General features: G+C 30.5%; 2 protein-coding genes across 4 annotated transcripts in view; both read right to left on the minus strand.

Moving 5' to 3' along the window:
- LOC111704411 (hexokinase) overlaps positions 1–388 on the minus strand; it is a 24,691-nt gene extending 24,303 nt beyond the window's left edge. For all 3 annotated transcript variants that reach the window (XM_023476646.1, XM_023476645.1, XM_023476648.1), the window contains exon 1: positions 374–388. The gene's annotated coding sequence lies outside the window, so the exon portion shown is untranslated. The remainder of the gene's footprint in view (positions 1–373) is intronic.
- LOC111704412 (calmodulin) lies at positions 374–9,428 on the minus strand. Its single transcript, XM_023476649.1, has 9 exons — positions 9,345–9,428; positions 8,916–8,963; positions 7,605–7,678; positions 7,195–7,251; positions 6,297–6,339; positions 5,047–5,102; positions 3,695–3,761; positions 3,285–3,304; positions 374–512 (listed from the first exon to the last, which is right to left on the minus strand). The coding sequence occupies exons 1-9, from the start codon at positions 9,378–9,380 to the stop codon at positions 440–442; spliced, it is 474 nt and encodes a 157-aa protein (XP_023332417.1). The 5' UTR covers positions 9,381–9,428; the 3' UTR covers positions 374–439.
- Between the last annotated feature and the right edge of the window lie 5,169 nt (positions 9,429–14,597).

Below are 14,597 nucleotides of genomic sequence, written 5' to 3' on the forward strand. Positions count from 1 at the left end.
TTTAAACTTGGAATTATTTGCGGCATTCTACACCAGGAATATCTGAAATTGCGCGTAAAAAAGGTGAACATTTTTTAAGACATTAAACTTGAAATCTTTAATTCACTTGAAACTTTTATTTTGGTTTTATAAAAATTTGATATTTCATTTATTACCTAACGTGGCTCGATTCTTAAAAATACTATTATCTGGAAGGATTAGACACTTAAAAAAATAATATTGAAGGGACGAGAATTTCGAGGTGGCTCGGACGAGAAATTGAGGAGAATGTGGCTCGGACGAAAAAATTGTTGTGGTTGGCCTTCCTACCCTCATTCAGGTGACCATTGTATAGTCTAAAAAATGTACATGTAGATATTAAAAGTTTGTAAACTGTAAAAGTGAATAAGTTAAAGAATTAAGATATTTATCATCTTGACGATGATGATGATAAGAAGAGCTACTTGTGCTCCTTGATCATCATGTTGGTGAACTCCTCCTGGGATAGTTTTCCGTCCCCATCGTGGTCATTCCTGATACACAGATATTATATGTAAATACATAATACAGGGAAGAAAGTTCCAAACCGTGTTTATGTTCCAAACCTGACACTGAATGTCAGGTTTGAGCACAATTATTATAATCAACGTTTTAATAACTCTTCCTTTGCCGAGTGCAAATACAGGAGAAGAAAGTTCCAAAAATACGGGAAATTTTTATTGAACTGGAGGAAACAGTATAATGTGCAAAACAGATTTTAGAACAATTTAGAAGATAAAATATTTTCATGCTATTCTGTAAATTATTTACGAAAGTGCGTTTTATTCTGAATTGTTGAATATTTTCAAATTATGGATTGTTTAAAAGTTTGTTTATGTTCCAAAATGCGTCCAAGATTTGAATTCGGTATAAGTGCGAAAATAGAAAACCTTCAATTGTTTCGAAAGCATGGCGAGAACTACAAATAACGCTATTTACTTCCTTTCTAAAATTAAAACTGTTAGGAATCATTCTGTTCCACTGAAAACACATACCATTTTTGAAACAATTCAAGGTTTTCCATTTTCGCACATATCACGAATTTGAATCTTTAACGCGTTTTGGAACATAAACCAACTTTTGAAACAATCCATAATTTGGAAATATTTGCTGATTTGACCCAAACCAAATCACGGTTAGGTTTCTTCCCCTATAAAAACTACACACTTTTTCAGAATTGTTTTTGAGTGGCTTTAAGGAATGATCAACATGGTCATTCTAACATTTATTGAAGAAACAATGAAGGAAGCTAGAAAAACTCGTGAATTAAATAAAAGCTTCTATTTTCATTTAGTTTCTTTAAGATGACAATATTAAGGCACAATGTCAAATGTGTATAAATCATCGTTTTGAACCTTTTTATGAATCGTGAATATAAAGAAGGTGTACCATCTTTATATAGCCGTTCAAAGCCTAGGGCTGCCAGCAATTATTTTTTAGCATATTTTTTTTAAACGTCCTATAAACCGAATAAAGTTTAATACTGAGGGGTACTGAGGGGTGCTGCTGAGCACGGCAGGGTTACTGCGGGGTACTTCAGGGTACTGGAAGATACTTCAGGGTACTGGAAGATACTTCAGGGTACTGGAAGATACTTCAGGGTACTGCAGGGGACTTCGGGGTACTGCGGGGCACTACGAGTTCTGTACCCCCCCCCCCGTTCTGCCCAGTACTTGCAGTACACCACAGTACCAAAGTATTTACCTCCCAGTACCCCCCATTATTCCACAGTAACCCGCACTACTCCGCCTTACTCTGCAGTACTCCGCAGGTCCTTCCCTAGTACCCTACAGTACCACCACACTACCTTGTAATACCTCCCAGAACCCCCCAGTTCCCAGCAGAAACCCACAGTACTCGGCAATATCTCACAGTACCCCGCGGTACCTAGCAGTGCCCAGCAGTAACCCCACAGTACCCCTAGTACCTCTAGTACTCCCTAGTACCCCACAGTATCTAGCATTCATAAAGCAGGTTTAGGGATTAATTGGCGAGGTTGCCATTCCTCCCTCCGTTAATAAAACAGCTGTTAGCTGTTTAGTTTTAAACCAGCTTTTACATGAATGGAAATAATGAAAAACTAGAATAAAATTATACCATGAATGCTTCTATATAAATACTTAATATTTTTGCAAAAAATAAAAATTTGGTACCACCCACTAACCCCCCCTTCCCCTCCAAGTACCACCCCAGTAGCCTCAGAACAAAGGAGAAATCTGAGAACCCTGTTACAAGCACTTTCCATAAAGCAGATTTTTGGGATTAAAAATTGGCGTGGTTGCCATCCCTCCCTCTGTTGAGAGACCAGTTGTTTATTGTTAAGTGTTAAACCAGCTTTTACATGAATGGAAATTATGCAAAACTAGAATAAAATTATACCTAAAACGCTTATTTATAAATACTAAATATTTTTGTTAAAATTATTTTGTTTGGTTTGGCAATATCATATGCAGAATCTTTCCTGCTTTCTGAAAGGTTTTACATCGGTATGTTTAAGAATATCTACTCGATATAAAGCAATATTTATCAATACTTATTTTGACTTAGCCTCATTAAATGAATTTTAAAAAAATATGCCGAAAAAAAAATTTATCTGGTTTTAAAAAATGTTAAAAAATAATTTCTGACACCCCTATGCTTTGTACGGCTAAATAATTCACCAAAACCATACTGCAGTCCTGCAATTATCATACAAAGAAATTTTCATCTTTCTATATATCCCTATTTCTAAATATATTAGTGCAGTATACGAATATTTGATTTAAGCCTGAAAATTTTGTGCAAAATTTGTTTTAATTTACAACATTTAAAAAATGCTGGCTCAACTAGCAGTTGAATGAAATTTTCTGTCTAGGTTTTTTTTCTGGGTCAGAGATATAGCTTTTGTAATTAATATAAAAACGTTGTTTTACAGGATTGACTAAGTAAATTATACTATTTATAAGAAGTACTACTGCAATGCATTATTTCTCATTAAATTCAACTATCATTGACACAAAACAAGTCTTCGTTTAATGGTCTGATCATTGACAACTCAGATATTCTTATTCTTTCAGCTATAAATAGAGTGACTGGAACTCCATGGCGACAAATAAGACAGACAAATTGATTTAAGATATAGATAGATGTATCGGATATACCGGTCTACGAATAAATGGAGCGCCACTTTAAGTTAGGTTTACACTCCCTTTAATACTGGATATTTTAGGTGCTTTCTCTTCTTTCTTTAATCTTGCACTTCTTGAATTATATTTACAAAGTCTCACCTGTAGAACACTGCATCAACCTACAATGAAACTCATTAGTTTTTTGCAAAGATTTATTTCGAATTATATATTCCAATTATAACTTGCATAAATAACTGCAGGTATAATTGTTTTAAAAGCCAAAGTGATTTAATTTTCTGGCACAGGAAGAGGACAAAATTAAACTAAATTAAATAAGGACTAAAGTCACGAGTAACTAGGATACAACTTGATATGGATATTCATTGAAGCATCTCATTCTCAATAGACTGAATATTGTCCAGTTATTTTTACTTCAAAATCTTATTTATTTCATCCCGTGCATTGTAAAATGTTTAATTAGTATAGAAAAACTCTCTTATTAATGGGTATAAATTGGTATAAATAAAGGTTCAGTATTCAATAAAATATAATATTTAAGTGATAATAACCTGATGTGTGGTTAGTTTCTTTATTGTCGCCAACATCTCGTTTTTTGTAATATAACCATCCCTGTTTCTGAAGAATTTACATTTTTCAAATAAAAAGCTGTTTTTGGTAAGAAACAATTTTCATCTATATGTAAATTAAATTAGATTGTTTTTTGTTCTTTGCTGGGTTTTCTGTATCCCATAAACCACAAAACGGCTGAACCGATTCAAAGATTGGTTCAAATGATTTGTGAGATTCTCTGTTTTCATTCGTAGAATTTGAAAATAGTACACAGTAAGAAGTAAAGTATAGTATACATTATATGTGTTTTTAAGTCAATCTCGTAAAATTGATAAGTAAAATAAGTAAAGGGTGTTAATAAAAAAAACACATAGGTGGTTAAAAGTCATGAAGTTAGCCAACAAAATCAGATGGTCAAAAACCCCAAAAAAAATTTTAGGAAAAAATAATGACAAAACTCTTTCACACACTTTTTTCTGTTACCTTTCCTAGTCTAAAACCCTTCGTCTAAATAACTTCTTAAGTTTCAATTGTCATATTTAGTACAAAAAATGAAAGTATTCTGTTTTGATGACCTGAAGGGTAATAAAAAGCAATAGCTTCAAAAAAGAAAAATTGGTTGTGTGATAAAGGAATTGAGTCTTTGCCACAAACTCTGATTTTCTAATCCCTATATCTTTGCTACCCAATGTCGTAAATCTTCGATATTTCAAACTATGCATTGGGTTAGATCAAATAAGTTAAGGTTGAAATATCAGGTTTACACCATCAGTTTGCAAATAGATAGAGAGTTTGTAAATAGGACTCAAACCCTTTAATGATCATTAACATCCATGTATTACTAATAAAACTGTGACGTACTAAAATTAGGATTCAGGTCAAAGTTTCAGTAACGTGCAAAACAAAAATACAGATAAAAAATTCAAAAACGAAAAACTGTCCAATAGGATTATGTTAAGCTAAAGATAGTTTTCAACACAGATTTTATTAACCCATGGAAAAGATGCACATAGCGTTTCCTAGCTTTTATACCACGTCAATTTTAGTTCGTTTTAGATAAAAATGGGAATCTAAGGAAATAGATGACTGAAATAGAAATATCAAAATTATATGCAAACCTTCAGATTAATACATATATTTAATCTTTATTTCAATCATTTTTAACTCCAATAAATGCTAACTTGCATTTTGTGAGGTTTATTATTAACACCCTTTATGTTATATCTTAACAAAAATTCTTAAAGTTGAAATAACAAAATATTAAAATTAAAATGTCCTTCCCAACATCAATATAAGGTGTGGACCTTTAAATTAATTCGTTGCAGAAAAATAAAATGAAAGTTTTAATCACTTGTCTATAAAGTTGAACGCTAAACGAGCCTTCTCCTGTGCTGCAATCAGGTCATTCTGAAACAAAAATATTCTGTGACAAATATATTCTGAAACAAATATATTCTGTGACAAATATATTCTGAAACAAATATATTCTGTGACAAATATATTCTGAAACAAATATATTATGTGACAAATATATTCTGTGACAAATATATTCTGTGACAAATATATTTTGTGACAAATATATTCTGTGAAAAGCATATTCTGAAACAAATATATTCTGAAATAAATATAGTCTGTGACAAATATATTCTGTAACAAATATATTCTGTAATGAATAAATTCTGTAACAAATATATTCTGTAATACATATATTCTGAAACAAATATATTCTATAACAACTATATTTTGAAACAAACATATCCTGAAAAAAATACATTGTTTATACAGTTCTGAATATATGTGGAGAGTTTTGGATGGTAAAAATATGATTTTTTACGGGGACATATCTAGATTTATTTTCGGAATCTTTTACGGGGACATATTTAGATTTATTTTCGGAATCTTTTACGGGGACATATTTAGATTTATTTTCGGAATCTTTTACGGGGACATATTTAGATTTATTTTCGGAATTGTCAGATTTCTTGATTGCAATCTAATTTAAATATGAAAGACTTCAAAGAAATAAAAATAAGATATGATTTGTACCAATAATTTTTTATGATTATGACTCGTGATATCTACAAAATATTTTGATTTAAAAAAAGAATCAACGTTAAAAAAACATAGATAATTATATATTGTTCTCTAAAAGACCTTACAATCACGAAATGTCACTATCTCTCGTCTCTACAGATGGTGTATTCAATTCAATATCAAGATAATTTGATATTTATTGAAAATTTGGCCAGATTTATTTCCCCTGGATGCTTTCTATGTCTATTTTCCCATTTTTTTCCCATGTGTCTCTTTCCATATTTTGTTCCTTAGGGTTCGTTTTCCAAGTTTCTTTTTTCCAGGTTTCGTTTTCCATGTTTCCTTTCCCGGTTTATTTCCCTGGTTTCTTTTCTACAATAATTTCTTCGAAGGTTCCTTTATTTCCAAGTTTCTTTGGATGAATCATGTTTGTAAAATTAGGTGGATAAAAGTATGCCACCAATCATTTCAAATATCAATTATGATTTTTCAAGTCGAATATAAACTAATTGTGAGGAAACTCAGCTTCTTTATGAAAGGGAAAGTTAATAAGTTGATAGAAAATACCTCCTTTGCTTGTCCGTGTATAAACTCATCCTTTGTAATGAACCTAAAAAAATATAAATTGTTCTTACAAATGAGAATTTTAATATTAGAAGAATTAATCTTAGTGGGACTAAAAATTGTGGAACACTTAGATCAAAGTTTATCAAGAATCTTAGAAATCTATATATTAAAACAAGACATTCGTATATATGTTTCCTATAGCCGGTCAAACGGCTGGACCGAATGAGCTAAAATTTTTTTTGGACACTCATGGGTAGTCTGGGGGTGAGGCTAAAAAAATGATTTTTTTTTCAAAATATTTTTCCAGCTTGTGTGAAATAAGGTTAGGGGTAAAGTTCATAAGATTGAGTCGTTTTTATCCATATAGAATAGAATATATATTAGAGTGGAATTTAGACAATTCCTCGGTATGACTTTTTTCAGTTCAAAGTGTACAAATCATGTAAATGTTCACAAATTATATGCAGTAGAGTACATTAATACAGTATGTTCCCTAAACTATCAATTTCAATTTAGAATTTTTTAAAGCTGTTAAATAAACTTTATAATGAATTAGGTGAATAAAAAACATCATTTGATTTATAGTTATAACGGAAAATCATCGTGAAAGGCATAGAGTTTATGTGAAATGATCATTGGTCAATTATGAAACCAGCCTATTTCATAATTTGGTTTTCTTTTAATATTAATTTTAGATTTTCTATAAAATGATGTTCCAGGGCCCAAAAGGTTAAATAGCACAAATATGTGAAGTACATCTGCAGTATGGAAACAGTACAACAAAATGGCCGTTTTACACTTTTTTCTAGTAAATTTCACTCTAATATATATTCTTTTTTCTTTGTTTTTATAATATGTTAACAAAATCAATACAAAAATTATGTTCTTAAATTCTCACCCATCATTGTCTTTGTCTGCTATATCCAGTAAATGTAGGATTTCGGACTGTGTCGTGCTAAAATCAAAAAGATAAAGATTTTAAAATAAAATTAATACTTTGTCTTTTGCAATCTACTTTTTCATTTATTTATTTACTTGAATTAAACTTTAAAAATGAACTGACAAATAATGCTGTCAGAGAAATAGCAAATTTTAGTATATAAACTATATGTTTAACTTATTGTAAATTCTACGATTTAAAAATCTTATTATTTTCCAGAACGTAAATTCTTTACTCAATCCCCGCCTGGGTTAAAAATGAGCTAAAAACGTGTAATCTAATAATTCAATTCAAATCTTAAATGTTAAATGTCTTCTAAATTTTGCAGAATCAGTTCAATGATCAATAGTCCTAATATTATGGTTCACCTTATTGAGTGGCTTTTGAGAATATCATAATATTCTTCAATACTCAATCTTCCATCTCCGTTCTTGTCTGCTCTCTTAAATAAAAACAAAGAAGAGTGATTACTGATTCCTAGCATTAAGATCTAATTTAAAATCCTATCTTAGCCATCTGACAAAGGAATTAAGTCATTGCCACAAACTCAAATTTACAATCCTTAAAACTTTGTAACTTGATAATTTAACCATTTAATATTTCGAATTTCAATTATATTATCTAACAAAATTTATAGTTTGAAATATCTAATGTGTACGTCATCGGGTTGCAAAGATATAGGGATTAGAAAATCAGAGTTTGTGCCAAACACTCAATTTCTTAATAATGAATTCGATAAGATAAAAGTTTTAAATATCAAATTAGGTTACAAAGATCTTAGGGGTCGATCGATACTTACGCATTGTTACGATCCATAATTGTAAAACTATCCCCTCACTTTCCAATTACATGAAATAAAAACAAGACCAAAAGGAAGAAAAGATACATAAAGTAAAATTCCAATTTGTCCGAACAATTTTGATCCGTAAAGGCGGTTACGGAACCTGTTAAGAAATTTTAACCATGTTAAAACTTGGAAATAAAAGGGCGGACTTTTTCTTAACCCAATTAGGAAGAAATCTACCCCCTGGTACTCAAAGAAACGGATCAATTCGAAATGGATTAATTTTTTTCAGAATGTAACTCATAGCTCTGTGTAGCATTTAGTTGGTAGATTTATTTGAAATCAGAAAGAAAGGTTCCGCCCTTAAATTGTTTTCATTTTTGACAGCTTCAGGAAATGCCTTTCCGGAACCAAATTAATCCATGAAAATGGAAACCCCAAGTCGAAGATTTAATTTTGAAACGTCCCTGAGCTCTGTTTTGGGAATTCAAGCATATTTGTAGATTTTATTTTCAGAAACGGAAAATAATTCTGCAACCATTTGCAAAGAAATCGAGTCTTTGCCACGAACTCAACTTTTCTGATTTCTTTATCTTTGCAATCAGGTTCAGGTGTAAACCTTTGATATTTCAAAATTAGATTATTTAATCTAACAGCACTCATTGTTAAAAATATCTAAGTTCTATAGACTTGGGGTTGCAAAGATAAGGGGATTAGAAAATCAGAGTTTGTGGCAAAGACTCAAATCCTTTAACCATAATTTTACAGGGCACTATATTTTAAATATTCAGTATATACGATAACTCTCCATCAAGGTTCAAATATCCGGCATATTGGTTTTACGTGATTTCACAAAATAACAATAATTACTCAAAGATACTTTTTCCTTATTTACCTCAAAAGCTTCTTCCAATGCATGCTGTTCTCGGTTTATTTTAGATTTCTAAACAAAATAACAAAAACAAATAATCTAAAGATAAAGAGATAGAGAAAATCTTTTAAAAAAATCTAAATTTTTTATTGTAAAAAACGTCTATGGAAGCACGTTCACGGCGTATACCTAAATATACTGAGAAGAGAGATGGTTTTACCCAGGTTCTTTGTATATGCACAAACAGCTTTAATGTTTTTTTTTCTTTTCTTTTTTCATGGGTTTCTGCTAAAACCTCATTTTTTTAAAAGTATCAATCTGTTTTGCTCAAGTTGGTTCAGAATCCAAATTGAAACATGAAACAATAACTATCCTTTTTTTCCTATAGCTATGTAATATGTGGATGAAAAAACGTGTTTGTTCTTAACAACACCAGATGTTAGTATTCTTTACCTTGACCATTAGAACATTACTTCCCCCTTTGCTCATTTTTTTCAATTCTGAATGTAACTGGTTCTGAAATACAACATGATTACATAAACAATAAACAATATTTTATATTATCTACAGATAGGTGCAACCGTGCACTTTCATGATTTATTAAACATTTTAATATGTGCGTGATCCCACATCGAAAAAAATTGTAATAAAGTAAAATTTTAGATGTGATGAAATTCTTCATGACCTTTAATATTTTAATAAACGTCTCCGATTTCTAAAGAAGGAAGGTGCTTAGTAAGCAAGAGTGTAGATAATGGAGTGGTTACCACTCCCCCTAAAATCTTGAAGCTGTTCTCCCCCCCCCCCCCTTCGATCCCCGCTCTCCTCTTTTTGTCGTAAGTAAGTCAAATTATGGTTTAACCAGAAAAATTTCTCAACAAGTTTAGCAGAAGAGACAACATCTTGATATCTTGATTCATAAAAAGTACTATCAATACGGGAACGACAATTCCGCACAGAAAATGGCAATTTGTAAGAATCTAATCAGCTGGAAACTATGATTAAGATTTTTTAGTTTTAAATGATTTTGAAGTCATCAATTATTTGAAAGTATTCCTTAAGGGTCCTTTTGTCCTTCAAATCTGAGAGGGACCAGTCGTATTTTTCCTGGGCTTAATTCATAATTAATACATTTCCTGAATTATCTTAAATATTCGAAAACGAATCACGCAAGATTAAAATTAGAAACAGTATAAAACAAAATAATGTTAAAAAATGATTCAACCAGTGAATTCTTTTCTTTAAAACATTAATTTTAAATTTGAAATACTACGATCATGAAAAACTTTATTTTTAGTGGTGTCATTAAATTTAAATTTGTGCTCCATGGCTTTCTTTTCAACACGTTCTTTCAATTAATGAAAAGTTAGATTTGTATTGTTGGGATAATACGTTTGATTATGGTTTCCAAAACAAGTGGATTTTACTTGCGCGCAATTTTGAGCCTGTAAATTCCGCACAATTCGAGAACAGTTGCACGAACTTTCGCGCAACGGAATTTCGATTGGAAATCCTACGTTTGATACGCCTATACTGTTTTTTGTTGCTAGTCAGCAAGCGTTAAATTTAAAGTTGGTCTTATACATCTCACGTCAAACTATAGTAAATATTACGTTAGATTAACATTAACAAATTTTACAATTACGAAGAAAAATGTGTTACTTGAAGAGGGGCGCTAAGCGGCCTAAAAGACTAGTTCTACATAAATTGCTTATACATTTTATGAAAACCGAAAACTATTGTTACCATTTAACATTGATATGAAATAAAGCAAATCTCTACAGCTTGAAAACTGATGTGAGTAAATCTACAGAGTATAGGAAAAAATGTATTTACAAGCAAAAAATGAACAAATAAAAGGTAGTAATGAATCATGGAATACCCGGAGCTCTCAAAGTGTAATTATATTTCACTCAAATCCAATTTAAAGGGGTTTATTGTATATTTCGTTAGGTGTTAAATATCATTAATAAGATAAGATAAGATAAGATAAAGTTTATTGCTAAAATACATGTATCTGTATACAGAACGAGTTTACAATTACAAATTGATGATTATATTAACTTCATGAAACAATTACAGAACGGGTATTAAAATTTAATAATAATAATATTTTCTTCCAAAAGATTAAAAACTATTAACTAATAAATAATATTGGCACAATAGTAATTTCAACTGAATACATTATGCAATGATCCAAGTTTGGCGGGGGGGACCCCCCCCCCTTGTTCGTCAAAAAGTGTTTTATGATAAACTAGTATAGTTTGTCTGACCCCGATCTGGATTGTAAAAAGCATGAATTACCCCAAGGTTAAATATCTACAGGTTATTTACAAGTTTTATATAAGTTATAAAAATATGGAGCTGCAGCATAGGATTTCCACAAGATCCCTCTCTCATTACTTTGCACTAAAATGAAGTATCTGCTACCTGGTGGATCATTAACTTCATACTGTTTGATGATTTTTTTATGTATTTTGAACACAAAAATCTTTTTTTTGCATTAAAATTGGTTTGATTTAACCAGTCTCGAAAAGCTTTCTTTGGCCTTTTGTTAAAGTTCAAATTTAAAAAATTGATTTAAAAGCCAAAATGTTTTTTTATGAAACATTTTTCTTGTAGTAAAGTAAGTTGTATATCTAAATCCTAAGCCATAAAGTTTCATTAAGGTTCGAATTCAAAAAATTTATTAAAAATCAAAACGGTTTAAAAAAACCTTTTCTCATAAAAAAGTATATGTTTTACATGATTGTATCTGAAACCTAAAATCTACATTATTTACATGCCATGATCTTGGAGAAAACAGTTCTTTGTTGCTTAATAATTTTTCAATAAATATCTTTTGATTTATAGCATGACTCGGGGAATATCTTTCAATCTGTAGAATATATCAATGTATCTATTGTGGAAAGGATTGGCAGAATTCAATATATCCGATAAAGGAATTGAGTCTTTGCCACAAACTCTGCTTTTCTAAACCCTATATCTTTGGATTCCAACGTCAAAAACCTTAGATATTTCAAACTATGAATTTTGTTAGATCAAACAATGTAAGTTTGAAATATCAAAGATTTGCGACATTGGGTTCCAAAGATATAGGGATTATAAATTCAGAGTTTGTTGCAAAGACTCAATTCCTTTTTAAATATCCTGATCTAAAAATTAAATGTGATTTTCCGAATTGGACTTCAAAAGATCTTATTTTAAAAAATGTGTTGACACCTTATTCCAGTATATAACTTTACTTTAACTTTATACATTGGAACATTTATTTAAAAAAAAACTCTTTTTAGATTTCTAAAGCTAAGTTTTATTCAACAGCCCTCCAATTCCCCAGTAATGGAAATAGACATAAATACGCTAGAAAATATTATCTTTGATCTATGCACCATTCCTTCTCAAGAACCTAAATATAAAACAATTTTCTTAGAATCCTGAGAATTCCATCAGGTTTAGTTTTCATAGTTTTTAATCAACTAACTATAATTATCTTGATTTCTGTTATTCTGTAACATTAATAACACATCTTCGTATTGTTCTGTGGCCGAAATAATGATGACAAACTATGCTATAATTATTAAGATACTAAGTAACACCCTGCCTGTATCTGAATAAAGTGTCGTAAATCTATTTTTCTATCATGGTTATCTTTTGATAAAATGACAATTTGTAAAATATAGGTTCCAAAAAGGCAATTTTCAATATGAACGTCTTTCAGATGCAATTGTTTCTGATAAACTGGAAATTAATAAAGCACTCAGTAATGTAAAATAACGTCCCAGATGTAGCGCACAGGTTGATGATAGCAACTTTACAGAACCCAACCTATCATAACTGGTTGAGATCTAATATTTTTAGGGGTTGGCATTCGGAAAGAACCCCTTGGGAAATGGGCAAAGTCTTTTGAAAAAAATGCCCACATTATAAGGTACAATTGGGAAAATGCCATTGAGCACTGAGTAATTAAGCTTTAGGAAAATACAGAACATGCCCTATAGAGTTATTATACTAATATTACGAATGTGTACACCGGCAGAGGTCTCCGATTTAACTGAGGTATAATCAGTCAACTTTAGACTATACATACAGCCTCTGATGAGGGGAGGTTCCTCCTTTTCTTTGGTTCAACTTGTTATTCAAACAAATAATTTTCTATTATGTCGGCTAGTAATTATATTCAATTTTTAGTTAAAGAATATACATAAAATACAAAGTGAGCCTCCGCTCCTGCTGTATGACAATGTTTTTTTGCACAAATTCAGTAGTATACACAGGGGGAAGGGGGGGGGGTGCAATAGTCCTCTTGCCCCCTTGACATTTTAATGGAGCAAAAGTAAAAATTAGGTTGCCCCCATCGTAAAAAGAGATGCTTTCCTTCTAAAAGTATCTTCGCGCCATTTGTTTATAAATTTAACCTTATCATCATTATCAAATGCCCCCCACCCCACTATTCTATCTATTATCATCGAAAATGAGTAATCTTATTCAGTTATTGGTTTCTGTAATGTATCATCGTTCAAAAACATTTTCTGTAGATTTCCTGGAATTTTTATTGAAAAGACGACATTTGAATAATTTAAAGAAATCTGCGAACAAATTCATAAAGAATAAGAAATTCAATATAATAGTGAAAAAGAAAAAATGTTTCTTAAATAAAAAACATCTTGCAAACAAAGTTAGCAACAATTAATAGCGTGTTAATTGTAGAGAAATAAGAATACACCTACAAGTTGGAGTATGAGTTCAAGAAATTCAATCTTTAATTTTAATTTCTCGCCATATTGTTACTTTTGGCTCAAAAATAATTGATAAAAATAATTTACTTATTAAAAAAGGATAGCATATAAAGTTTCTCTGTTTTCAAAAAGTTAAAAATGATTTTAAATCTAAGATTCTTTCAGACAATTAAAAATTGCCGTATATCATTTATCGCAGGCATTTTTTTTAATTAACAGAAAAATGAACTGAAACACTTATTATTGGTAAAAGAAAGATTTCTTGTTCTTCTCTCTTTTCCCCTTTTTTCCTTTCTTTTTTAATTTTTTATTCCTTCTTTTTATTTTTCCTTCTCTTTTTTTGAGTTAGCTATAATACGACCCTTTCTGAGGAAAAGGGGGGCGCGTCCTAAAATGCAGAAAGTGCTTAACAAACCAATAACGATTGTAAATGTAATTGTAAAATCAAGGTTCTTGTTCTATTTTGGGTCACTCTATGAATTATTAGCCTTGTTTAATAATATTATAGGAATTCAATTTGAATGTGTTGCATGACAAAAATACAAGTTTTTATATTTCATGAGTATCCTAATAAAGCTTTCCATCGTATACTTCCGAAATCAACTATTGCATATTAAATTGATAACTACTTACCCATTGTATATTTTCCGAAATCAACTATTGCGTATTAAAGTTGATAACTGTTTACCCATTATATATTTTCCGAAATCAACCATTGCATATTAAATTGATAACTGTTTACCCATTGTATATTTTCCGAAATCAACTATTGCATATTAAATTGATAACTGTTTACCCATGGTATATTTTCCGAAATCAACTATTGCATATTAAATTGATAACTACTTACCCATGGTATATTTTCCGAAATCAACTATTGCGTATTAAAGTTGATAACTGTTTACCCATTATATATTTTCCGAAATCAACTATTGCATATTAAATTGATAACTGTTTACCCATGGTATAT

This window comes from Eurytemora carolleeae, unplaced genomic scaffold, assembly GCF_000591075.1.
Source record: "Eurytemora carolleeae unplaced genomic scaffold, Eaff_2.0 scaffold362, whole genome shotgun sequence".
NCBI classification, from domain to species: domain Eukaryota; kingdom Metazoa; phylum Arthropoda; class Copepoda; order Calanoida; family Temoridae; genus Eurytemora; species Eurytemora carolleeae.